The sequence below is a fragment of the Lissotriton vulgaris genome, chromosome 3_1 (genome assembly GCF_964263255.1).
Source record: "Lissotriton vulgaris chromosome 3_1, aLisVul1.2, whole genome shotgun sequence".
Classification (NCBI taxonomy): Eukaryota; Metazoa; Chordata; class Amphibia; order Caudata; family Salamandridae; genus Lissotriton; species Lissotriton vulgaris.
Window position 1 is genome coordinate 361,605,118 of NC_141689.1, and position 27,687 is coordinate 361,632,804.

At 44.8% G+C, this 27,687-nt stretch overlaps 1 protein-coding gene across 1 annotated transcript in view; it reads left to right on the plus strand.

Annotated features, from left to right (window-relative positions):
- Nucleotides 1-27,687, plus strand: part of PRKAA1 (protein kinase AMP-activated catalytic subunit alpha 1) — a 258,046-nt gene that overhangs the window by 145,843 nt on the left and 84,516 nt on the right. Inside the window, exons 5-7 of the mRNA XM_086960578.1 lie at nt 22,639-22,726; nt 22,837-23,061; nt 24,549-25,038. Of these exons, the coding sequence (XP_086816704.1) occupies nt 22,639-22,726; nt 22,837-23,061; nt 24,549-25,038 (803 nt within the window). The remainder of the gene's footprint in view (nt 1-22,638; nt 22,727-22,836; nt 23,062-24,548; nt 25,039-27,687) is intronic.

Here is a 27,687-nt window from a genome sequence, read left to right on the forward strand (position 1 = left end):
CACTTGGAGGTGATATGTAAAGTATTTGTGCAACTCTTTAAATAGTAAAAGTAAAAAACACCACACCTATAGGATCCCACACCAAGTTAGAAAAATTGAGATTTCTTTAATAAATAAAACCAGACCTAAATGGCAAATCCAATCCTCAGGACCGGAGATATGCAATTTTAAAGAATTTAGTGAAAATAGGTCAAACAATCTCAAAGCACCAACTGTGGATATCAGGCTGACTATGATGGAGCACAGGCCACCTACAGGGTCCCAGACAGACCCACTGAACAAAGTACCTTAATTTCTGGTTAGAGGAGCATTGCGATAGCCACTCCGAAGATGCGTCAGGCATCCGAAGCAATGGTTCTGTTCTGAGGTGAGGAAAGGTTCTTAGTCATCGCAGAGGATCTCGTTATCGAGGGCTGGCGATGTGAAGTCGAGCATTGAGTATGCGTTGGGCAGTCGGAGCAATGCATCGGGTCAGAGGAGCTGCAAGACTGCCAAACCATGCAAGTCTGGCATCGAGGCTGCTGTCAATGAGGGATGCAAGGGTTTGTTCCAAAGAGGTTGTGGAGGCGATGCGGGTCTCTGTGAATAATCCAATCAATGCAGCTGTAGAGATGTATCGGTTCAACTTGGTGTCGCGCCACAGCAGCAGAGGAAATGCACCTGTTCCGCTGGATCCACAGAGGCCGGCAGAGCACCTTGGGCCCACTTCCAAGGGTCCATTACTAGAGAGGCACCACATGGCAGGGTAGACTTGCGGTTTGCAGACCAGGTACTAGGGTCGAGGTTGTTGGGGCCTTATGTCCCAGAGCCTCAAGTCGGGAGGCTAGTGAACTAGCCCTTGGAGTCATTCTGGGGGTCCAGAGTTCAACAGATGCACCTTAGCGCCCTATTGTGTGTGGCTGTTTATTAGGAATAAACAAAGCCCCTCAGTAAACTTCGCCCAGTCATGTGACCCAGAGACTAACTGCATGCACCTAATGGCTAAGGCAGGAAAATGCGAACTTTCTAAAAGTGGCATATTTCAAAATTGGAATTTAAAATCCGGCTTCACCATAAATTAGGATTTTTCATTGCGATTCCAAAGACCCCAAAAATTAACTAGTCACCTGTTTGCCATTGGAAGTTACAGCCTATTAAATTTAATAAGAGAACTCCAATTTTATCCTATGGGAGAGATGGGCTTGGGGTAGTAAACGAATTTTAGTTTTTCAGTACCAGGATAGGGAATACTTAAAAATACATGTTCAACTTTAAAAAATACATTGCACCATGTCCTCTGGGCTGTCCAAGCCCTACCCATGGGATGACTTGTATGCATTAAAAAATAAGGGTTGGGACTGGCAAAAGGTTTATTTTGTTAGGTTGAAATGGCAATTTAAAACACATAGGCAGCAATGGCAAGCCTGAGACTTGTTTAAAGGCTAGTTAAGTGGGAGGCACAATTGGTGCTGCAGGGCCCATAGTAGGATTTAATTTATTTACAGGCCCTGGGCACAGGTAGTGCCAATGTACTAGGTGCTTATACATTAAATATGTCAATTGGGTAGGAGCCAATCGCACCAAGTTTTACGAAGAGAGCAAAGCACTTTAGCAGTGGCTAGTAATTGTAAAGTGTGCGGAGTCCTAAGGACCAGAAACAAATTCTGCAAAAATAGGAGTGAAGTCAAAACGTTTGGGGAGGACCCTACAGTGCCAAGCCAAATAGTATTTCCCAAGCCCTCAGACAATGTAGACTTCTAAGCACATTGAGGAGTGGGGTTTGATAAGTGAAATGGTCCAATGGCTAGCCTGCATCTCTTTGGTAGGCATTAGCTAAGATTCGAAGTTGCCAGTTGTGATTTGTAAGAATAGTTACTGTGGTTAATAACAAGCTAAGTTTATACTAGTCCACTGATCCTTAAGAATACATTGGATTTAGGTTCTGGTTCCTTATGCCACCGTAGTAGAGGCTGAATATGAACTCTTCTCACTGGCAGTAATAAAATGGTACATGTATGAGCCGGTATTGATTCTTTAACACTGGCTACAGACGTACTTAAGCTGTCGTATTTGGATGATTATAGTTGTGGTGAACTGAGATCTGTGATGTTGTAGCTGGGGATAAATAGCAAGAGTGGAATGGAGTGATGAAAAGGAATTGTCCCCATGCAATATGCTGGAAATTACATTTCTCACTGTCCAATAGCTGTGGAATACAGTATTTTTGGCCCGAATGTGGACCTATCTGGCGATTTAAAGTGGTTAAAGTCCTGGCCGTGCAATGTGATGCATGTTGTAGTCTTCAAGAAACTTGATGTAAAAGGTGCTGCTGTATGTTCGCTGGATGTGGTGTCTTAGATTACATGGAAACTCTGTAATTTAAGGGAGTGTATCTATGCTCGTCAACAGGATAAGTTCTCTTTATTAAAATGTCTAACCTGTCTGCTAACTTCCAATCGAGCATGGCAGAAAATATTACATCTTCCTGACCCATCTTGCAGTTTTTGTGTGCAAAACAGATAGATGCCCGCTGCATATGTGTTCCCACTGCAAAGGTGTTCCCTGTGTGTTAGAGGATCAAGATGACTTTACGATGTTGGTAAAGGGGACTTATCTGACTTTTCCCAGAACTCCTCCTATCAGCAGTGATATTCAGCCTTCACATGGAGCCACTTCAAGATCTCCTGACAGACCGAAACCTAAATGATCCATCAGCATGCGCACTATACTGTTGTATCAAAGTCTCCTATTTACATGCCATCAGCTGTTTGAAAGATTACTTTTCCATAATTCAAGCCTCATATTGAAGGCCTGCCTCAGAGTCTACACCCTGAAAATGGAATTTTTGCTCATCACACAGAGTACGGAGCAGAATCTGAGCCTTTACAGTATTACTCTACAACTATTCAACGGTCCCAACTTCTTGGCAATGCACAAACCCAAATTTCTTTATCACAAGAGGTAAATTGCTTGTAATGTAAACTGTCTGTAAAGTAAAGGCTTTTCTTTGCGAATAATTTTAGCTCTTCCTTTCAAGATCTTGTGGTCTACTCTTAATAGTCAGTGCCCTAGTGATAGGCATTTTGTGTGGAACATCCAGGGCCCTTCATGCTGTGACCTCTCCAAGTTCTATTGGTGTATAGTAGGATCACATCCAGATTAAATCCACTGAACTGCCATCATAACCTTTGAAGACTGTAGTGTTTTCTACAAAGAACTTATCCTCCCACAGTTCCTGCAAGCAAGATCAATCCCATCCTCGGTAGACCCAAGATCACGAAGAAGATAAGATTACAGGTCTTATACTAAAAAACAAAAAATATCGACTGCATCACATTGTAATTCATTAGAATCATCCCTTATTTATTTCCACATGGAGGAGACGTCCTCTCTCTAGTTGACAATTCTTCCTTGTTACCAGAGTATCTCTGTAGAAATCCCTTCCTCATTCTCCTTTTCCCAGTACCATCATTTCACTTCTCACTGTGATGTCGCTTTCAGTTCGTATCACTTTGCTCTATTATCTTCACATTAAACTTCCTGTAGCCACACACTGAGACCTGAAGATCCCTCCTGATTGGATTGTAGTTGCCTTCATGGAGGTTCTTCATAATGATGATCGGTGGCTCAGTGAGTAGTCTTAATTGTTATTACCTTTTTTTTTGACCCAAGGATATTCATGTTTCCGGATAGATTTATTAAATGGTTCTGGTAGAAAATGAATGATGGACATATTGTTCTGAGAACTTTCCACGCATTTGCCAAACTTGATACCTCGGTACTTGAGGCGCTGATAGATCTCTGGGGTTTCCAGGAAAACAATGCGACTGAATCATATCATGTAGTACCTGTTTGAAAGTGACTCTGGCTGGATGATTGGAATTTTTTGAAATCTCCATATTTTTCTATTTATTCTCCCCACCCCCACCCCACCCTTACATGGGGTCTGATAATGATCTGCCTGGTGCAAGAAATGCCGGACTAAAATGTTGGAGTAGAGAACCAATCCTGTTTCCTCAGTTGTTGTGACAAATAATTCTAGTCCATTCCTATTCTTAGTTGGTTGGTTTATTTTATTTGTGAAGCATGAGGCAGTTTGGCAGTGTTTTGCCGTTTATCATAGGGTCAACCTTTAAAGTCTTGCCACCTTCATGCCCCCACACCTTTTTTAGTACTGGAAAGTGAAATATCGTAGGAGAGCCCATATTTGTAGTTTCAGTGTGGGAAAACTATACCCCAAGATCTATTTCCCAAGTAGATCTGGAAATGGGGTAGCTCCTAGTTCTTTTTGTTCTTCAAATGTTAGGTGCCCGCTGGGACAATTATTCAGTCTTCGTACCACTTAAATGAAGACACTTCACCTCCCACCAGAAGTTTGTCCTTTCAACCAAATTGTTGATTTGCTTCGCTGCCCAAGTGGACACAGACTTGAATGTCTGCTGTGTGGATTTTGTATTACAACTGGTTCTCGGAGGCAATTTGTGCAAGTATCTGGTATGAACATCAAGGAACAGCAACGATTTTGATGATGCCGTTCTAGACCTGTGCTGGTAATAACAGCCCACCTTGCAAAGCTATTCATAAAATCATGTGATCAATTATGTCTAGGCCACAGATGAGATTACAGATAACAAAACTATTTCTTGTTGACTGGTGAGGAGAGAGGAAAGCTGACCTCCCCGACGTCTACAATTTTTTTTCTTCCCTCCTACCAGTTATAAAACTAGATTATTTTGCAAGGTGGCATGGGCCAACACCGTTCTAGTGAGTTGGTTTAATTAGTGATTTGGTGCCTTGATGTAAATGTTTAGAGTTGGTTCTCTACCTTGTTGGCATGATGCATTTACAATACTTGTACTGATTGGACATTAAATGGACAACTCGTCACTGTAAAAGGATTGTCAACATGGGTTGTTTAAATGAAGCAATTGGATAAGTTTACGTTCTACTTGGATATAGGACATAATCTTGACAAAGTTAAAATAGTTGTTGGAAAATTGACATAGAGGCTTTTCTTCAAGGTGTACTGTCTTTTAACTTCGCTGAAGATTTGACCTATATTTTTGGGCGGTTGTATTTATTATTATTATTTTTTATTTGCGTTTTTCTTTTTAATTTGGTAGTGTAGTAAGTCTTTGCCCTCTGAATTACCTTGAACCCTCATGAGGTTGGTGGTGCTCAGCAATAGATAGTTTCTTTCTTTAAACTTAATAATGTTCCAGTTTCAGGCCCACTGTTCTTGTTAGCTGGGTCGATGTTGAACAGCTTGTTGGGCACCTTCTTTGCATGTTTAGGCTTTGTAGTCTGAAGCAGAGCTAACCTACTAACGTTATGATGGAGAGAATTGAGGCAATGTATTGGATTTCTTTCTGCAGGAGAAGGAAAGCAAAAAGAAATAAAGGCTTTGTTTTAATAAACTTCCTGTAATAGTTCTATTGTGTGAATTCAATCTATGAACTCCAGGTTTTGGAGTTTTCAGGCTGGTTCCGTCTTCAAGGTGACCATTGAATAATCTTACCAAGATGTAGGGTCTGGAAGCACAGCCGAAAGCACAGAAGGGGTTTAAAGAAAAACTGAAGTTTTAGTCTAGGAGTCACCAACCAAAATCCAAAAGTCCTGTGGGAAACTTAAGTCTCGAAGACTGGCAACCATAAAATAGTTCCTTCCAAAAATCCAAAGGTTTTTCTGCAGTTTTGTTGCAACCGCATAAAGCACGTGGGTCGGCGAATGAACATCTGGGATGGGTTCTGCCTGAAGTGCCACCACAAGTTACCCCCCCCCAAAGACCACCATGACGTTTGCAACCTTTGCTTGCTAAAAGACTACAGCTCTGAGGCCTGTAACGTGAGTTGCTGCCCAATAACCTGAAGACCAGGGTGGAACAGAAGTTTGCTCATTACATCATGGTGCAGTCGCAGCAGGCAACATCGCTAAGATCTTGGGCTGTCAACCAAACCGAAGAACCCAGAGGAAACTTGAACTTGAGTGAGGCAGAAAGGGGACTCTGACTTACATCCAGTAGGTTACTGAAACCAAGAATGGGAAAACTCTCAAGAAGATGTCAAAACACTGACAAAGAAGCAGCACGTAAGGGTATAGGGGCTCATTGGGGCCAAGACTAAGCATTCGGACTGAGTCCTCCTATGGTTCCCCCTGACACTGAGGTCCAAAGGCACAGTTGGCGGTAAACCTTTAGAATTGGCCTCCTCTCCGAAAGGGCATTGAGGCAATGGAAGTACAAAGCGTTTTAAGGAAAAGGAGGCTTCTTCATTGAACAGAGCTCTTCACTTCCAAAAGGGAAAATAAAATCTATCCCAAGTTTTCTCTATGGTCCTCTAGTAATTGAACTGGACATGCCTTAGAAGTAATGCATTAGAAAAGTTGTCACTAGAAGCCTGTGCAAACTGATTTGTTTGTCAATCATAGTATCCATCCCTGGCTACCAGAAGTGTTCACATACACATCTTCTAGTACCAGAAATACTGATATTTCCTTTGTGGGAACATTGAGGTCTTCTTTTCCTTAGACCAATCGTAGGAATGATCCTGCCCTCTCATTATGTTCGCGTGCCAATTCTTCATGCAGTTTGAAATACCCATTGATACTTTTTCCTTTGATCTTTCACTCCTAAGGCCACGCTGCACTTCAATGTCTATTCACCTCATTCATATATAAATCTTACCTGATGAAAATGTATAGTTGAAAGAAATAAGCAAACTCATGTTAGTCTTCCAATCTGTCAACATTCTCCAGTGAAAAAAAGAAACAAACTACACATTCTGTGAGTTCAGAAGCCTCACGCATGATGGCATCTCCTTCAATATTGAAACCTTGTTATACAATCCACATGGACATTGGTTTTCCTAGATACACGTTTAATTTTGTACTGTTAAGCTTACAGTTTGGAAGGGAGCCTTGCCAGCCTAGCAGTTGTGCAACCACATCCTACATGTGTCAACCTATTGACAAAGAGGTTATGGCCCTTGATTATGCTGAGTCTTTCAACCCCGCCCTCTTCCCCCCCCCCCCCCCCCCCCACCTACACACACATGCACACACTTTCAAAATGTCCATAACCCTTTCCCACCCCCACCCCCTCCCTCTCTCTATGACCGAGCAAATTCTCTCTGCTTTCACACTGGGTTGCTCCTAGCCCACAATTGCTTACGCTCACAACTTGAACCCTTTCTTTATTGATGAACCGTTTTAAACATGGACCATTGACTACCTTTTTTTTTTCTTTTCCGTTTATTGGAAGTTTTTGATTGAGTTCTCCCCATTTAAACTTCAAATTTGTCTAATAACCATATAAGCATTTCTACTTTGGTTGCGTAGTTCTGGATGAATTTTGCATAAAACTCTGTGTAAGACCTGGCGCCCTTAGGATGGTGTTTCCCCAGACGTTTTGCCTTTTATCTCCTGTTCTGCTGATTCTTTTTGTTGGCCTTCAGATTCTGAGTACTTTACCACTGCTAACCAGTGCTAAAGTACATGTGCTCCCCCTTAAATATAATGACATTGGTGTATATCTGAATGGCTTATTTGTTTTACTAGTAAGTCCCTTGTAAAGTGGTGTGCCATATATGTAGGGGCTGTATTGCAAATGCTACTAGTGAGCCTGCAGCACTGATTGTGCCACCCACCGAAGTAGCCTTTCCAACCTGTCTTAGGCCTGCCATTGTAGGGCCTTTGGACGCAGTTTACTGCCCCTTCAACTTTGCATTTAAAACTACTAGCATTTTTAGGTCTTGCCTAGCGTTGCTGCGCACATGCGCAGATCGCTCTGTGAGATTTATTGTTGGAGGACTTTTAGAAAAGGACTTGAAGCCCAACCTTCGTTTCCATTAGGTAGCGTCAGCGTTTGAGGTAAACGCTGCCTTCCCCTTGGAAAGTAGGGTTTTTCGTTGCCTCCCTTTGGCTTTTTGGTCCGGCTCACACGGACTGGCTTGTCTGCTTCACGGCGGTTGTGAAGCCTTTTCTCATCCGATTGATTATTTAACAAGCAGATAAGTCTTCAAGACAGCTGTGAAGCATACAAGCCAATGCTCCGGGCTTCCTGCAACCACACTGCCTTCATGCCTGGAGCATGCACCAGTCTGCTCTGTGATTGGTTGTCAGCAGGCAGATACAGACCTCCGAGGCGCAAGGGGTCACAGGGAGGATACGGGTATTCCGGCAGACTGTGGGGCTGGGCACGGAAGGACGGGAGCGCTGTTCTATTAGGTCTGGTGAAGAAAACCTACATCTTTGACTGCCTTGTGTCGTACTCTCCCCTGTTTCACTTCATCCCTCGCTCCACCTCTCCCTTCCCAACTTCTCACCCACCATCTGCCTCTACTGCTGCAGGTCCTCACCTTTCTCACTTCCTTCTCCGGCTTGTTACGCCTTCCCTTATTTTCCCTCCCTCCCGTTCTTTAACTGGACACCTCTTCTCCGCTAGCCCTGCACTCCTCGGTGATACTCGGCAGAGAGCAGCCCTCGCACAGCCACGATAATGGAGAGCAGGGTTTTCTGCTGCTTTGCTGCTACGAGTCTACCCTGGTGACCCCTCCACCCTGGCCTGTGTATCTGATCGAGTCTGAAGGACCCTGCCCTCTTGGCCCCCCCGAACTACTGGCCTAACACCCCTGCTGGCATTTGTGGGCAAGTGTGATGGACCCTGACACCCCCTGTGGCATGCGTTCCTCAGTTTGATCGGCACATCGCCCGGCTTGCGCTCTTGCCCCCTCATCCTGCTACCCATATCCCCCATTGACCGATTCTTACCAAACTTCACCTAACTTCGAGGGGTCCATTAAGAGGAGACCGTTCTAGCCGGCCAGATTGGGTGTGAGGTCTTGGGGGTTTCTGGTTCGTGGTTCTCCGTGTGTTTCACTGTACGTGCCTCTCCGTGCGTTTGTGTATTTCTTTCTGTCTGCCTCGTGTGCCTGTCTGCTGCAGTGCATTCGAACTGTGTGTCCCAGTTTGTTTGTGTGTGTGTGCGTTTGTGTATATTCCCCACAGAGGATCTCATCCAGTCTTTCCTGAGCCTGCAGCAGATTGTTCCTTTCTCCTGTTTGTTGGTTGCCTCTCCACAGTACTCCCTCTGTTTCATGTTGAATTTACAGCGCTTTGAAGCCCCATGAGGCGCTGCTTAAAGACCGTTAAGATACTGGCCAGATAACGCCAAGTTTCCCTTCCTTCCGTTGCTCCTCGTTTGCTGCGCTGCTTTGTGCAAGCGCCGCTAAGCATCTGATACTGCTATAGCTCACGCCGTTAAGCTAGCGAACTTTAATAGGACGTAGGACAGTACCTATAGCGCAACAGAAGCTATAACAAGAGCTGAAACAATGTAGAATATCCAAAGAGTACAACCTTACACCACAAAACCTACACCTTAGTGTAATAAAAGCTACACCATAGTGATCAACTATTTCACAACTTGCCTGGAAATAGAAGTTCATTTCTTTACTACAAGCAGGGTCTCTGCCCTTTACTGTGTTTGCTTCGTAATTCACCATCTGCACTTCACCAGATTACAAAATGTTTCCTGCGCACAAATCATGACTTATTGAAGTGTTTTCGCGTTGTCATAGCTCCTGCCAAACACTTCGCTCTCAGCAGCCGGTGCCCGTTTCAGACTTCCAGGAAGTGGCAATATCGAGGAGTCCGTACCAGCCTTTCAAATTCAGTGCCTGAGCCTGTCTGCCACGGGAAACAAAACAAACCTTTATTTATCGAGACAACGTTTAGTTGTACTGTCCGTCACAACCATGTTTGAACCCTGATACTGTGACGCGCAATCAATAAAACACAATTGCAGCACAGTCATTACTCAAAGGAAATACTGAATCACTCGTAAGCATAAGGGGCGCAGCAGACACCCTTGGGGTGGGCGATCCAACAGAGAAAGAGGGAGAGCCGAGCTAAGGGTCTAGCTCGGCTCCCAGAACCCATGCACGAGCCAAAGCCTGAAAATGCGTTAATCAACCATGCAACAAACATCACGTAAAATATCATTGTCTAAAGTTCAAAAAGTGTATTTCTTTAACATGTGGAGTCTTTGACATTAAAAGGGCACATCATACCACTGCGCCAAGAAGTACTCACTAAAAGGGATACTTTCGTATAAGTGGTGCTCATGTACTTGAAAATACTTTCGTATACGAAAATGAAGAAGAAACCTTTACTGAAAAAAACAAGGTACAACGTAGTCTGCTGTGAAGTGATCTTAAATCCTTGGGCATAGTTTGTGCTATGTAAAACTGACAAAAATATAACCTAGATTCTGCCCATCGCCCATTCTGTAGTATCGTCCTTACAGAAGTCAGAACAACGCATGAATCTTTGATTTCAGAAGAGCTACCCTTTTTAGGGACTGAATTGCACAGTGTGAAATTGGGAAATCTCCGATCAGTTCTGGCTTCTGTGCATCAACAAATTGTGTGACCTTAGGCAAATGTTTAATTTTATCAAACCTCCTTTTTGTCGTTATCACACATGTACAAGCACTTTCCCGTCAAAACATGATGTCCCCCCTCCCCATGTGCTGCATTGTAAATAACAATGGCCATTTATGTTTTAACCACATCAGCGCGGCGCAGATTCCTGCGCTGTGCTGAACGTTCTAATGAGCCAACGGGCTCATGACGGAATGGTTCAGTCATGAGCACAGGCCAACCGACGCTCATGACGGAACCGTTCGGTCATTAGCATCGAAGGGGTTAAAAACAAAACCAGAACATAAACAAAAGGCATTGCCATTTTACAATGACAATAGCTCAAACCTGCGCCAATGCGAGACCTATTGCATTGCAAATGCTTGTTGTTACGTATAAGCCACCGCTAAGGGCATGGTCCTACAAAAGTAAAAGGTAGGTCATGCACCTATGTTTTACATGTCCTGGTAGTGACAAACAACCAAATTCGTTTTTCATTACTATGAGGCCCTCTTCTGTCATAGGTGACTATTGGGAATTGCTTAATATACTTGAGTGTAATTCCTGATTGCAGAGGAGTAACTGCTTTATGTTTACTATCCTTGGAATGGTATGGCTGATCCTCTTTACTAGTAAAGTGACATTTGGCGTTATTTGTTTAAGAGTACCACTTTTGGAAAGTGGGCATTCTCTGCTCTTAGCTCTTTGTGTGCCTTCCAGCCTGTCTCCAATACATGTATGGGTTTGGCTTGGCAGTTCCGGCTGGACTGTTCCCATGAGGCAAAGGTCAGACTGATTTGCATATGGCCATGTTTAAACTGGGCTGGTGTGGTGAGAAAAATAACAATGGATTAAACCCAGATCTGTGACTGGGGGAGAATGGTTTGCCATTGTGCAAAATTCCTTCCATCAATTACAAAGACTAGTACTGGCAGATTCCTTAACATAGAATTATCCCCAAGCGTGAGACTGGATCCGGAAACTTTTTTGCCCAGCATTTCCCTGCGTGCCGGGGAATGGCATCCTGCTGCTCCGCTTAGGCGTCGCCCGCGTACGTGACCTTAGCGAGATCACATAAGTCCCACCCCGGCACGCTTATGTCAGGCACCGGGGTAGGACTTATGTGATCTCGCTGACGTCACATACGCTGGTGACGCCTGGATGGAGCCGCGTGATGCCGTCCTCCCCGGCGCGCAGGGGTGCAGGACAAAAAAGTTTCCGGATCCAGTCTCACGCCTGGAGATAATTCTACGTTAAGAAATCTGTGGCTAGAATCGTCTCTACCAGATGCATCATTACCGAAAGTAAGTAGCTTGTACGTCAGGACTTGATTGAAAGGGGACCTGTGCACTGCAAAGACTTTCCTTTAAAGTTACCTCCACTTTCAAAGGCATTTTAGGGTATAGGTACTGGGGCTCTGAATCATTCTAATAAGACACTTTTGGACCTATGACATTGCTGGGTCTGGATATGCATTTTGTCAGAAGGACTGCTCTGCTGTCAGGAGGGACTGCCACTCTAACTGCCTTGCTGTGCTGGCCGGCTGCCTTCTACCACTGCTTTTGTGACTGTGTTCCCCAAGTGCTTGTTAGCTTGCCCCTGTTCTCCGAAGTCTAATGCCATCAATGACTTTGTTTCATTCTCAGAACGCTACTGTGAGAGCCCGCTCTGCAAAGAATGAGCGCAAAGTCGAGCACTTCATGTGCTGGGAACTCCAGCTCACTTCTTTTCACCAGGAAAGAACATGTGTTTGAAAGAAAGGCCCTCCGCACTTCAGTTCGGTGAAGGACCGTGCCTCTTTTGTCAGCTGTTGTTGGGTCCTACCAAACAGCACAGCCCTGCTGATGGCCGCATTCCAGTGTTGATACTTTGCCAGGGCAACAACAGGCCAGTCTGCCATGCTGGAATCACTGCTGTGGTGTTTCACAATCTGCACAAACTGAGGGAGGGGATAGCCAAACCGGGAGCTCTGTCCCTATGATTGCAATTCCGGCCGCGCTGCCTCAACCAAAGGTCTCACCCCACAAAGGTGTTGTTCTCTTTTGGACCTGCGAGGTCCTCGTAACTGCCTGCATTCTCTCAGCCGGTTGCATCCCCAAGCGCACAACCTCTAGGGACTGGCCGAAGAATCGCAACTCCCACTTCAGTAACTATTGAGCAGTGGTGTTAAACCCGTTTTTGGAGCTCTGCTCTATCCCCTTCGACAGTGGGAATGTTAATCAGCTATCTCCAATGGGGATTGCTGAAATCGCATGAAGATTACCATAAAGCACGTACTAGAAAGGAGTAGGTTTTACATGCATTCAATGTGAAATTGTTCAAATAAGCATATCTCCAAAGGTATACATGTGACTTCTATCGTTTTGGTCTTGTTTTTATTTTAGCTTTAAAGTGTGTGTGTGGTGCACAAATACTTTACACATTACCTCTTTTGATGAGTGAGCACAGATTATATCAGTTTTGTATCTAGCTTACCCTGACTAGAATGGTGGGTTCACACTGGCTGGGTTGTACACCTTCGCCAACCAGAAACCCCATCTCGAACACTCTGTAATCCAAGAAGAGCAACCAGTTGTTCTTTGGCCCCTGGAACTGGTGCTTAAAAGATTGCTTTACCATGGTTTTGCTTTGCTTTTATGCTAGAGCCACTAATAAACTACTTTTTTGCATTAAGACCGTTTCAGAGAGCGTTTATTTTAATTTTTATACCATGAATCCAATACCATGCCCCAATTCTCATCATGCTCCTCCATAACCTTCCCAAAGACAAAAATATATCTTGAAATGCCACTGCCCCTTGCATTCCTTCCAAAGGCCTTCATGAGTCTTTAGAAGACTGATGCTGCATGGATAGTAGCCCAAATGGCATTCTTTAGTAGCCATACATTCCTTCGGGAGTACAAAATGTGATTAAAAAAACGTAGTTTTCATCACGTCTGACCTGGTCATGCACACTTCATACAGTGAGTCTAAAAATAGGGTTATTTCGTCCATGTAGAAGACCATCTCATGTAGATTTGGCAGTGGGTGACCTCATAAGGCTTTGAGACTGAGATGGTCAATGCATTTTTAGATCACCTGAAGCCTTTAATGTGTACCTCCAGAGAAAACAAAGGTTACCACTCGACTGGTTCGATTATGTTTTCCTCACAATGTTTTCGCTTTTTTTTTTTTTTAGTTTTCCTCTATAGAATGGTATGTTTCTCTCTCTATGGCATACAGGTACTTCCCATTTGTTGCAGAGTTATGCTTTGTCTGAACCCACGGAATTCACCAAATTTTCCATTAAAAACTGAATAAGAATTGAATGTCCAGTATTTCTCAGTCAAGTGTTCATCCTGAAATTTTTCTTTTCAACTGTTTCATTGTTTTAAAGGTCTCCGAGACTGGAGTAGCAGCCCTGGTAACCAGTTTTACTCCCATTTCCTCCTAATGGACTTACAATACAATGGTCATCCCCTCTCAGCTATATAGACCTTACCTCGCTCATGTTAGCTAGCAAAATCTGACTGTGCCCCAAATTATCCCATTTGCTCAATTTTGTGATCCGTGTTCCCCCCCTAACACACATCAGGAGGATACAACCCTTACCTTTCCATAGCTTATGCATCACCTCGTTTCCTAGTAGGGTGTACCATGCACATTAATCCACCTGCACATTCATTACAAACTTTGTTACCCTCGGATGCAAGGTTCACTTTCTTCATTCTAGTACTTATTGTTGCTTGTTGCATCTTATTACAGGGCACATTATTGCATTTCTTGAATGTGATTTAACTACTACACCTATTGCAACTGGTTGAGCCATTTTCCCTTTCTCCCTGCAGAGCATTCTTTTCTTAGGTTTACTCTCTGTATTGTTTACAGCATGTACCTCCGCTTTAGGATTTCCACTTAATTTCTTGTACAAACTTCTCTGAATGCTCTCTCCCTTAAGCAATATCTATTGCTGCATTAAGTGAACTATCCTTACTATCCCACATTTCCTTTACTTTCTTGTTGGATACACAGGCGATTGATCCCTCGAAATTTGTCCACAGTTAACATTTTTAAAATCGCAAGTGGTGGTCGGTAATCGAAATATTTTCTCCTACCCCTTTTTTGCTTGATTAAAACAGTAACCTTTTGATCATAGTATTTTTCTTCCATACCTTAGATCCATTTGTTTTGAGACATATTTGTAGACATCTAAATTACTAGTTTGTACTCAAATGGGTAGATTTTTGTATTCTTTTTACCCGAAACCACCTATGCGATGCTTTAACAATTATAACTTTCTTTATGGTATGCAATCTTCTCCCTATAATATCTCAACATAGGTTGGGGATAGAGCTTCCCATCCCCAACAATCCAGAAGTGGTTCACCTGGGGTAGGTAGAAATGGTGACTGTGGTGGTGGTACTACTATACTAAACATACTTGTGGTAACACAATAAAATAATTCAAGTGGTCACCATTTCGAAGAAGAGAAGAAGAAATTAAACAAAGAAATAAAACAACAAAAGTAGTCATCGTTGTCTACTATCACTGTGATCCTCCTGCATTTCAGAACCTTTCCCTGATGTAATTTCCATTTACAAATTTCCATACAAAATATACATTTGCATCATGTAATGTTCCAGAGTCCTCCATTATTGTCAACCAAATGTTGTGTTTCATGGGTATACTCCCTGCCTTATGCTCATCCTTCTTCAGTAATAAAAGGAAATGTTTTAACTAGTCTATATGCAGGTAAAAAAATGTTTTACCATGGCTTCAGAACAGCTTTCTCTGTATGCTGCACAGGTTAAATATTTTTCCTGATTACCTCGAACAAGATCGTAGGATAATGTGACTTGATAGATGTACACTTTCTGAGGTGCCTGACTAAAACAGAAGCGTATACCCCCCACCTATAGCAACACTGATATGGTGGTTACCTCAAAAAGGAGGCTGTGCTTGCTCGCCATGTAGAACCCACAGGACTGGACAATCGTCAGTTGTGTACTTTAAAAAAAAAAATGCGCTGGGCAAGATGCCAGTGGCACGCAACAATGATAACTGGTGCGTTAATATATATTCTTTTTTTTTACCAGTGATTGTGTGTGGCAGCACTATTACCTTGTGTCTGCGAAATTTTCTGCAGATGCTTTTCCTTCTTTCATTTATTTGTTATTAAGTCATTAAAACTCTAATTTAGGCCCTTTTAGTTCACAGCCATTCTCTTCTGGGCTATCTTTGTCACCTTGACATTGAGGTGTTCTTTTGAAAATATTGAACACTGAATGACATCTTGTCGTGGCTCAAGCCTCCTAGAGGGGCAGGTGTGGTGCAGTTTGAGGTAGGATAAAGTAGCTTCTTGTGTACATAAATATGGCGTTCGAGGCATGTGGGCTGCTGAATTCATATCTGTGCATAGATCGCCGCCTAGTGTTGGGTCCGGATGATTGCACATTGTTGTCCTGGAAGAGTCTTCGAAGTATCACGAGATAGGTGGCTCCTCCCCTGGACTACAGTGCTCATGGGCATCCTCTCCATCCTCAGATTGTTTTTTTTCCGCCATTGGGTTCGGATGTACTTTATTGACTCAAGTTCGGAATCAGTATAAAACTCTTTGCGTAAGGCCAAAAGGCCTTCGGGGGCATCTATATTGTCTCGTTCGGTGCCTGTAATTCATCCAGTTCTTCGAACAGAACGTCGAAGGCCGTTTGCCTTTTCGACACCAAAGGCCCACACTACGACGACGGAGCGGAGCCCGTTCAAGAGGTGCCCCGTCTGCAACTCAAAATACCCTCACATTGATGTGCACCCAGTGTGCAATAAATGTTTATCACCAGACCACGACGAGGCCAGCTGTATGGCCTGTTCCAAGTTCTGGTCGAAGAAGACGCTTCGACTTCGACGCGCCGCACGACAGTCGGCGCAGTAAGCGGCGCCTGAGCCGGAGAACATCTTCGAGGACGATGAAGGCGTCGATGATGAGGATCCTGACCAGCAGTCGGACCCTGAGTCGGAGCGAGACTCTAACTTCGGTGTGGACGAAGAAGAAGACTACGTCCATGAAGAAGACGTCGTCTAGGTAGGAGACGACTCGGAGGCCATCGAAGCCGTCGATGTCGACTCGAGCGATGTGCAAGGCCCACCCGCTTTCGCGGGGCCTAATATTGACACTGTGCTCTCTAAGGCTCAGGTCGAGGCATCGCCGGAAGGCCTTAGCCGAGATCTTACTACACATTCTATAGCCCCGTGTCAAGGCCCGGCTAAGAATACTTCAAAGGAGCCATCGGTCGATCCATCAAAATCGAAACCAACAGAGGCAAAAACGAAACCGAAACTGTTGAAGACAGTCCTCGGAACGACGCCTCCAGTCAAGTCTAAAAGTATTATCGACCCTTCGGGGTCACAAGGGGGCGCCGGCCCGAAGAGCGGGGCGCCGAAGCCACTCTCGACGGTCAAGCACGTCACTCTGTCGACGTCCTAACATGGCGACGCTGCCAAAGGACTCCAGACTAAAAAGACCGTCGAACCAACACTTGCATCCTGCAAGCCGATATTAAGCAAGGCCCTCGAGTCGAACAAAAACCCCGACCCGAAAGAGCATATCGCGTCTAAGCCCAAGGCCGTGCCTGCTACGCACCATGGGCTCGAGTCGACGCAACGCCGCAAGCATGCTGGTGATCCACAAAAGCAGATTGGATCGAAGACGACGTCAATCTCTAAGACGGTCGGTTTGTCTCCGGGGCTTCCTCCACCAGTTAAATACGGACTGCCCCCGACCGCTCGACCCAAAATCGTTCGAGCCACAAAGGAGCGCCGAGACCTCCAAGAAGGTATCGGGACCTTCCAAGTCTCAGTCCATTCTGGAGGGGGTAATGTTCCAGGTACCCTCGTATGACAATCAGTCGAAGCTCTTCATCGACTCGGATTCTGGCAGACTCACCATTCACAAACGGAAAATTGCTCCAGAACATCCTTTAGAGTCATACAAAATCCCTCTCAAGAGGAAAAAGGATTCAGCCACCTCACCTGTTCTCTTTGAACATGTTGAGTCTTATACACGGCACAATGCCGATTCTCCCACACGCAGCGATGAGGATGTGGGAGATGATTACAGTCATAAGGGATTTATTTATCATGCTGACACAGCTCAAGGGGAACCTCAACACTGGACTGACACTGTTGCCCCTGATGATCCACACACTACGCCTGATACTCGGTCTTATAATGTCAAAACCTCGCCTACTGAGGACATGGCGGCGTTTAACGCTTTAATTGAAAGGGCGGCCATTAATCATGACGTTGAAATGCACGCTGAGCCAGTGGAGGAGGACTTTCTATTCAATACTTTCTCCACCTCAGAAAGATCGGTAAAGACATTGCCTATGCTAAAGGGTGTCCTCAAACATGCTACTGACATTTTCAAGGAGACCACAAGGGCAAGGGTTGTAAACCCAAGGATTGAAAGAAAATATAGGCCTGCACCTGTGGACCCTACCTACATCAATGGCCAGCTCCCATTGGACGCCCTAGTAGTGGCTAATGCTCGCAAGAAAGCAAACTCTCAAATTAGTGGTGATGCTCCTCCTCCGGACAAAGAATCCAAAATCTTGGAAGCTTCTGGCAAACTGGTAGCAGCTCAAGCGGCTAATATTTGGAGGATCTCAAATACACAGGCCCTATTAGCCAGATATGATAGGGCTCACTACGACACGTTGAACAGCTGATGCAACACCCGCCTGATGCTTATAAAGAGGGAGCAGAAATGCTAATACAGGAAGGAAAGTTAATTTCAAATGCATCCATCAAGTGTGCACTCGATGCAGCAGACACGGCAGCTAGAGCCATCAACACTAGTGTAATGCTGAGACGTCATGCCTGGCTCCGCATCTCTGGTTTCAAACCAGAGATCCAAACAACTTTGCTCAATCAGCCAGTTAACTCTGACTTTCTTTTTGGTCCTGATGTGGACACAGCCCTTGAAAAAATTAAAAAGACACTGAGACAGCAAAATCCATGGGAGCTCTGCAGTCACAGCAGTTTAGGGGCAGTTCCTTTCGTCGCTCCGGTAACAAGTAACAGGGGAGCCTCTAGAGGTCAAGCATTGCAGCAAGCCCAATACAACAAGGGGAGCACGCAGACCACCTATAACAAGAATGACAGGGGTGGATATCGTGGGAACAGCACCAAAGGCAGAGGACGTGGAAATAACAATGCCAGATCCTCCGCCCCCAACAAACCGTGATGCCTTGTCACTGCCCCCAGACCATTTAACACAGGTCGGGGGAAGACTACAGCAGTTCCTGCCTGTCTGGGAAGACATTACCACAGACAGGTGGGTGAGACAACTTATCCAATACGGCTATTGTCTAGAACTAACCTCCACTCCCACCAACATACCCCCAAGGCACCGTCCTATGTCCGCAGAGCACATGCACTTATTGCAGCAAGAAGTACTCTCCATGCTGCAAATAGGGGCAATAGAACTCGTGCCTTTAGAAGAGCAAGGTACAGGGGTGTACTCTCTGTACTTCTTAATCCCAAAAAAGGACGGTTCCCTGCAGCCCATTCTAGACCTCAGACCCCTGAACCAGTACATCTTGTCATCTAGTCCTCTCATTGCTCAGTCAGGGAGACTACTTAGCAACCCTAGACCAGAAAGATGCATATTTCCACATTCCCATTCACCCAAGTCACAGGAAATATCTCAGGTTCACCGTCAACAATCAGCATTACCAGTTCAAGGTCCTGCCTTTCGGGGTCACCACTGCCCCCAGGGTGTTCACCAAGTGCTTAGCAACTGTGGCTGCGCACCTTCGGAGACAACACATCCATGTCTATCCCTACCTGGACGACTGGCTTGTCCAAGCAAAGTCAGCCCAGCAGTGTGCCAACCACATGTCACGCACAATTCACCTCCTACACAGTCTAGGATTTTCACTAAATTACTCAAAGTTGCACCTTCAGCCCGCTCATGTACAACAGTACCTCAGTGCAACAATAAACACTCAAACGGCAACAACGCAGCCGAACTCTGCCAGAGTCAACAGCATGCAGTTGCTGATTAAGAAATTCAGGCCCCAACACTCGCTCCCAGCGCAGGTATTCATGCAGCTGATAGGTATGATGGCCTCCTGCATCTTCATAGTCCCGCACGCGAGGATACACATGCGTCCACTCCAGGAGTGCTTGGCACGACAGTGGAACCAGGCTCATGGGCATCTGAAAGACCTAGTGTTGGTGACCGGTCGTGCATACAACTCTCTGCATTGGTGGAACACAAAACCTTTGCAAGGGATGACCGTTCCAAGAGCCTGTCCCACAAATAGTGCTGACGACTGACGCATCTCTCCAGGGCTGGGGAGCGCATGTCCTCCATTATACCGTGCAGGGACTATGGACGATGCAGCAGCAAAAGATGCATATCAATCTGTTGGAGCTGATGGCGATCTTCATGGCGATGAAGGCATTCAAACTGCACCTATGCAACAAAGTCGTGCTGATCCGGACGGACAACATGACTGCCATGTATTACATCCAGAAGCAGGGAGGCACACACTCTCCGCAACTATCTCATCTAGCCCAGAGCATGTGGAAGTGGGCTATCCCGAGGAACATCTTCCTCATGGCAGAACATCTCCCAGGCAAAGACAACCAGATGGCGGACCTGCTCAGCAGGCACAGCCATCAGCTACACGAGTGGGAGATACACCCCTCAGTGCTCCAACCATATTTCCAGCAGTGGGGTCATCCAGAGATAGACCTGTTCGCCACAAAGGAAAACGCAAAATGCCAAACCTTCGCCGCCAGGTTCCCACACCCGTAGTCTCAGGGCAATGCGATATGGATGAACTGGTCAGGCAGATTTGCGTACGCTTTTCCTCCAGCACCACTCATACCGCTAGTGGCACGCAAACTGCGGCAGCAATCCATGACGCTCATCCTGGTTGCTCCAACGTGGGCAAGGCAGGCCTGGTACACCACGTTCCTGGAACTTTCAGTGGTGCCTCACCAACGGCTGCGCCTCACGCCCAGTCTCCTCACTCAGAGCCATGGAGACATTCAGCACCCAGATCCGCAACAGTTGAGCCTTGCGATATGGGTCCTGGGGTCATAGTTCGGCTACCTCAACTGTATGAACATCATCAAGGAGGCAAGGCGGCCTACAACTAGGGCGTGCTATGCAGCCAAATGGAAGCGATTTGTCATCTACTGTTCCAATAATGACATTAATCCGCTAGATGCGTCCACGCAGAACATCATATGTTATTTGTTGCATCTATATAGATGCAATCTGGCATATAGTTCCATCAGGATACATTTGGCCGCCATGGCAGCTTATCTTCAAAACAGGCAGCATCTTTCCCTTTTCAGAGTGCCTGCCATTAAGGCTTTTTTGGAAGGACTCAAGAGTTATCCCTCCCAGACACCCTCCTTCACCTGTCTGGAATCTAAACATAGTTCTCACCAGGCTCATGGGGCCACCCTTTGAACCTCTTCATTCTTGTGAGATACAATTTCTTACATGGAAAGTGGCTTTTCTGATAGCCATCACATCGCTAAGAAGAGTTAGTGAGTTTCAAGCCCTAACAATTCAAGAGCCTTTCCTACAAATTCATGCTAATAGGGTAGTGCTACGTACCAACCCTAAATTCATGCCTAAGGTGGTGTCGTAGTTCCACATTAATCAAACCATAGAACTGCCAGTTTTCTTTCCAAACCCTGATTCTGTGGCAGACCGAGCACTGCACACCTTAGATGTTGAAAGAGCTCTCCTGTATTACATCGACAGGACAAAAGACTTTAGAAAGACTAAACCACGGTTTGTTGCCTTCTCTCCACAACACAAAGGCAACCCTATTTCCAAATCGGGTACAGCCAGATGTATTGTTAAGTGCATACAAATCTGTTATCAAAAAGCTAAACGCACTTTAACAGTTCCCCCAAGAGCGCATTCCACACGCAAGCTAGGGGCATCCATGGCTTTCCTAGGTAACATTCCTCTAGAAGATATATGTAGAGCAGCCACATGGTCCACCATACATACATTTACCAAACACTACTGCGTAGATGTACACCCAAAACAGCAAGCTGCTGTAGGACAGGCTGTTCTCAGAACTCTTTTTCAGACTGCTGCAGCTGGCACGGGCAACCACCGCTAAGGAGGTAACTGCTATTTATTCTATGCACAGATATGAATTCAGCAGCCCACATGCCTCGAACGGAATATGCTACTTACCAGTATGCATCTGTTCTTGGCATGTAGGGCTGCTGACATTCATATTGCCCGCCCTCCTCCCCGGTGCCTGTAGCAGCTGCAGCACTCAGGATCATTCTCCGGCATGGTCATCACTTACTGTATTACACCCCATCTCTGCCACAATGGCTAATAACAATCTGAGGATGGAGTGGATGCCCATGCGCACTGTAGTCCAGAGGAGGAGCCACCTATCTCGTGATACTTCGAAGACTTCCAGGACAACAATGTGCAATCATCCGGACCCAACACTAGGCGGCGATCTATGCACAGATATGAATGTCAGCAGCCCTAGATGCCAAGAACAGATGCATACTGGTAAGTAGCATATTCCTTCCAGGTTTTTTTTTTTACAGAAAGGGAGGTTTAGTTGCATGTTATTTCCACATGTGCTACTGAGCTAATGGATCACATCTTGCTCATCTTAATCGTGGACCTTGTGGTTCAATTTAACTGTTATGTGCCTATTTATCTAACTAAGGCTGCATGTATGACTTGCCATTGTTAATTACCATTTAATGAATGTCGATGCCAAATGTAGATTTTTTTTCTGTTAATAAAGATTTGATGAAGTAGATTTTAGTACTCCGAAGATTTTCTTCGAACTAATGAACTTGCATTGTAAAATATTGGTGTTTGGGTAGTCTAAATTGGTACTGGAAGTGTCTTTGTTTAAATATTCAACCTTTAACGATCATCTGAATATAATTTGTTGCTACAAGAAGTGAAACTTCTGTGAAACGCATAAAATTGGACCGGCTGCGAAGTGTTATTGGTGTAAATGGTGTTTTTAATATTCCTTTTGAAAAGCATTTGTGGAGAAGGGCTAGCTTTATGGGCAAGTGATGCCAAGGTTTAGTACATAATTGACTTTTCATTTCTACCCACTGAGATCAAAGTAGTTTATACTGGCCAAAAGTCTGTTAATTGCTTCCTGGAAATGCAGATTTCTAAGCCTGGCTAGACTTCTGTCAACAAACCCTTTTAACAATTTTTTTTGTGTCCTAGGTCTTTCCAATATGATGTCAGATGGAGAGTTCTTACGAACCAGCTGTGGGTCACCAAACTATGCCGCACCAGAAGTCATTTCTGGAAGGTAAACCTTGGTGTATTATGATGCATTATTGTAGTAGTTTACACTCCTCCTATCTCTCAAGGGTGACAATTATTTCTTCCATAAGCAATCAACTTTGTGTTATTTTACAGATTGTATGCAGGTCCAGAAGTGGATATCTGGAGCAGTGGTGTTATTTTGTATGCATTGCTCTGTGGAACTCTTCCGTTCGATGATGACCATGTGCCAACGCTTTTTAAGAAGATTTGTGATGGTATCTTTTATACTCCTCAGTATCTAAACCCTACTGTAATTGGCCTTCTCAAACACATGCTTCTGGTCGATCCCATGAAGAGGGCAACGATCCGAGACATCAGGCACGTATGTTAATAGCCTCTGGCGGCACCTCTTAAAAGTACTGTACTTTTGGTGGGGGCAGCTTACAATGAAAAGATTAAAGTTTTTTTTAACGTCCTATCAAACTCTACATTATGATTGTTAATCTGTTATGTTTGCGATTTCTCAGCCCCCTTCCCCCCTGTCTTTCTATTTATAGAATTCTCCAGGAATAGCGAGGAGCACACTATATGCTTAGTTACATCTGTTTATTAATGATCAAGCTATTTCTTGTATTCCAAGTCCACAGTCAGTGATTTTTACGAAGACAATCCATTTGTTGGGCATCTGATTGAAACTGAATATTTGAGGCATATTTTACATTTGGAGATTGATAGGAATATATTATACAGAGCCTGGGAGCACTGAATGAATAGTCTTCGTAATTCTAGAGTGTATACTTGAAATTTGGGGGTAGCTTAGTTATCTAGGAAAGATTTTAGTAAACCTGTAGAATGCATCCCTCGCTTCCTTGAGTGTCGCAAAATGGTTTATTGCAGATTCTGGATCTGTTGAATACCATGGGGTTCTTACGACTTTTGGATAGATTATTCAAGACTCCATATGTTTATGCCATTACTGATAAAGTGTTTATTCATTTTTATTGTTCGATTTTGTATATAGCACATGGGTGTCTTTTGAACATCCCCTTCCACCGAGACTTTGGTGCAGGTATTTTAGCCTAAAGAATTTTTTTTAATTGATAAATGTTGAATTGGTTACGGAACAGCCCAGTGATCACAAATTAAATGGTAATTGTAGATTTTAGCCCTTGAAAGAGAAGAGCAGTTAATTAAGCATTTATCGTAGTCTATGGGAGCGGATTCAGTCATTTAAGGCATGCGTTTACTAATACTAATTGTACTACTACATGTAGACATGAGGCACAGTGCATGAACTGTTGATGTCCCACTCGATGTAATCAGATAAAGCTCTCAAGCCTTTAACTGTTTCCTTTTTTGTTTTGTTTGTATTTACATTCACCCGATTGTCAAATACCTTTTTGGGAATGACCTTTGAACACAGTTCCGGAGACGCGATCCAGTCTTATTTCCCACAATTCTACACATCCAGGATTGTTTGAAGGAATTGAGGACTAATCTTAGTAGAAGACTTCCTAATTTGGATCTTGTACAGCGTTTAAGTCATTAGCGTTTGCTATAATGGGATCGGGTGACCACACTCCCTCCCCCCACCCCCCCTCCAAATTGTTTATCATCCCAGTCACTCTTCAATCAGTAAGTCCGAGACCTGGGTATGGTGTCTGCGTTAAGATTACTCCGAATCCAAAGTAGTAGCCTCAGTAGGGTTCTAAAATGTTTGATACTCTTCATTTCTCGCTTTAATTTGAGGCTATTGGCCATCAAACTGTTAGCCATACATTTCCATTCAAGTCAGTCTGGTTTCAAGTGGAAATGTGAAGCAAACTAATGTTGTATCTTTTCCTTTGTCCTCCCTTATTATGCAGGGAACATGAATGGTTTAAACAGGAGCTTCCAAAGTACCTGTTCCCCGAGGATCCTTCATACAGTACAAACATGATTGATGATGAGGCGTTAAAAGAAGTGTGTGAAAAATTTGAATGCCCAGAAGATGAAGTGCTCAGCTGTCTTTACAGTCGTAATCACCAGGACCCTTTGGCAGTTGCTTATCACCTAATTATAGATAACCGAAGAATAATGAATGAGGCTAAAGACTTCTACTTGGCTACAAGCTCACCTGAAGCCTATATGGATGAGCCTAACCTTCACAAGCCGCATCCTGAACGGGTGCCATTCCTGGTAGCTGAAATGCCTCGGCCACGGCATACACTGGATGAATTAAACCCTCAAAAATCAAAACACCAGCTAGGCATAAGAAGGGCCAAATGGCATTTAGGAATAAGGAGTCAAAGTCGCCCAAATGACATCATGTCTGAAGTCTGCCGAGCGATGAAACAGCTGGATTATGAATGGAAGGTAAGAACCTAAGAAAAGGGTTCTTGGTCCAGTAGATCAGTGAGTGACTGGGTAGGCTAGACAGATTCATCTAGAGAACTCAGCACAGAAAATGTGAAGGTGTTAACAGATAGTACAATATACTATGGTTCTATGTAAATGGTACTTTTGTATATTCAGGTAAATAGCTCAAGGCAAGAGTTCCTTTGAAAGCTTTTTTCCCCAGTGTTGGGCTGAGCACCTATTCTAAAATGTTATATACAGCGCTTTCGAAGTGTGTGTGTTTGTTCTTTTGGATACGTAACAAGTAACTGTAATCTGATCCTCTATAACCATTTAAGTTATGGTGCAATTATGAGGCAGTGTTTTTAATTGTCACGGGAACTCCACTGTTTCAATATAGGACCATATTATGCATGTTGGCTATTATGTAATTTTTTTATATTGCTCATCTGTATTGGGGCAGTTAGCTTGATGTTGCATTTTAGAAATAGAAAGGTTCTTAAGAAAACGAAAAGTTTCTATCTGTACAAAGGAAGCTTGTTGAGGCGGTTCTTTGCAAAGGAACAGATAGCCATGTGCACTTATTGCGATTAGAATGTTGACATTGTGTTTACCTTTTATGGATAGAATATTGATTGCATTATGGGCAATGGTAAAGCTGTGCAGATTGGTTTGGGCTCTTTCGTTGTTTAATGACAACCATCTTTTACAGTGGCCCATGAAATATTTTACGGTCTCTGTGAAATATAGAGTTTAATCACTGCTAAAAGATTATGGGAGAATTCAAAACTGCACTTCCACATGCTCCATACGCTTTGATTTTTGTGTTGCACTGCATGTGATATGCATCCAGTGTGAGTTCGGGGTTTTCTACAGTCGTCATTGAAGCATCTGTTACTTTAAAAAAAAAAACTAACATTTACTTATTACATTTTCATACTTTCAGAGACGTAAGGGCTTTGAAGGGCATTTCACCTTCTTATCAGTTTAATCTAGTTCTGGTGAAATTGATCTGCCACTTTGAAACTATTCAGACTGTATTCTTACAACCTCTTTTGTAGAAGGCAGCCTTTCTGGTTGAAGTCACTTCTCCAAGTTTGATTAGTGAGAACTTCCTAGGAACTCTATGCTTTTCGACTCCTAATTGTAAGGACTCCACAGTAAAGGAGGATCATTGTACGGAAAACAACTATAACAAGCACTGGCGTTGCCAATAGGTCTCGCATTAGGAAAGTTGGAGCTATTGGTTTTGTAAATGACAAAGCCCTTTATGTTTTAAAAATGATAAAAAAATAAAAGGCATTGTTATTTGCAATAGTAATGGCTCCAACTTTCCTACTGCGATACCTATTGGGAATGTGAGTGGTGTAGCGTGTGTGAGTGGCGTTGTGTGTGTAATTGGCGTTGCGTGTGTGAGTGGCGTTGCCTGTGTGAGTGGCGTTGCCTGTGTGAGTGGCGTTGCCTGTGTGAGTGGCATAGCATTTGTTGTTGTTGCATGTGTGAGTTCCGTGTCATGTGTGAGTGGCGTTGCATGTGTGAGTGGCATAGCATTTGTTGTTGTTGCATGTGTGAGTTCCGTGTCATGTGTGAGTGGCGTTGCGTGGGTGAGTGGCGTTGCGTGGGTGAGTGGCGTTGCGTGGGTGAGTGGCGTTGCGTGGGTGAGTGGCGTTGCGTGGGTGAGTGGCGTTGCGTGGGTGGGTGAGTGGCGTTGCGTGGTTGACTGGCGTTGCGTGGTTGAGTGGCGTTGCGTGGTTGAGTGGCGTTGCGTGGTTGAGTGGCGTTGCGTGGTTGAGTGGCGTTGCGTGGTTGAGTGGCGTTGCGTGGTTGAGTGGCGTTGCGTGGTTGAGTGGCGTTGCGTGGTTGAGTGGCGTTGCGTGGTTGAGTGGCGTTGCGTGGTAGAGTGGCGTTGCGTGGTTGAGTGGCGTTGCGTGGTTGAGTGGCGTTGCGTGGTTGAGTGGCGTTGCGTGGCGTTGCGTGGCGTTGCGTGGTTGCGTGGCGTTGCGTGGTTGCGTGGCGTTGCGTGGCGTTGCGTGGTTGAGTGGCGTTGCGTGGCGTTGCGTGGTTGCGTGGCGTTGCGTGGTTGCGTGGCGTTGCGTGGTTGAGTGGCGTTGCGTGGTTGCGTGGCGTTGCGTGGTTGAGTGGCGTTGCGTGGTTGAGTGGCGTTGCGTGGTTGAGTGGCGTTGCGTGGTTGAGTGGCGTTGCGTGGTTGAGTGGCGTTGCGTGGTTGAGTGGCGTTGCGTGGTTGAGTGGCGTTGCGTGGTTGAGTGGCGTTGCGTGTTAGAGTGGCGTTGCGTGTTAGAGTGGCGTTGCGTGTTAGAGTGGCGTTGCGTGTTAGAGTGGCGTTGCGTGTTAGAGTGGCGTTGCGTGTTAGAGTGGCGTTGTAGAGTGGCGTGGTAGAGTGGCGTGGTAGAGTGGCGTGGTAGAGTGGCGTGGTAGAGTGGCGTGGTAGAGTGGCGTGGTAGAGTTGCGTGTTAGAGTTGCGTGTTAGAGTTGCGTGTTAGAGTGGCGTGGTAGAGTTGCGTGGTAGAGTGGCGTGGTAGAGTGGCGTGGTAGAGTGGCGTGGTAGAGTGGCGTGGTAGAGTGGCGTGGTAGAGTGGCGTGGTAGAGTGGCGTGGTAGAGTGGCGTGGTAGAGTGGCGTGGTAGAGTGGCGTGGTAGAGTGGCGTGG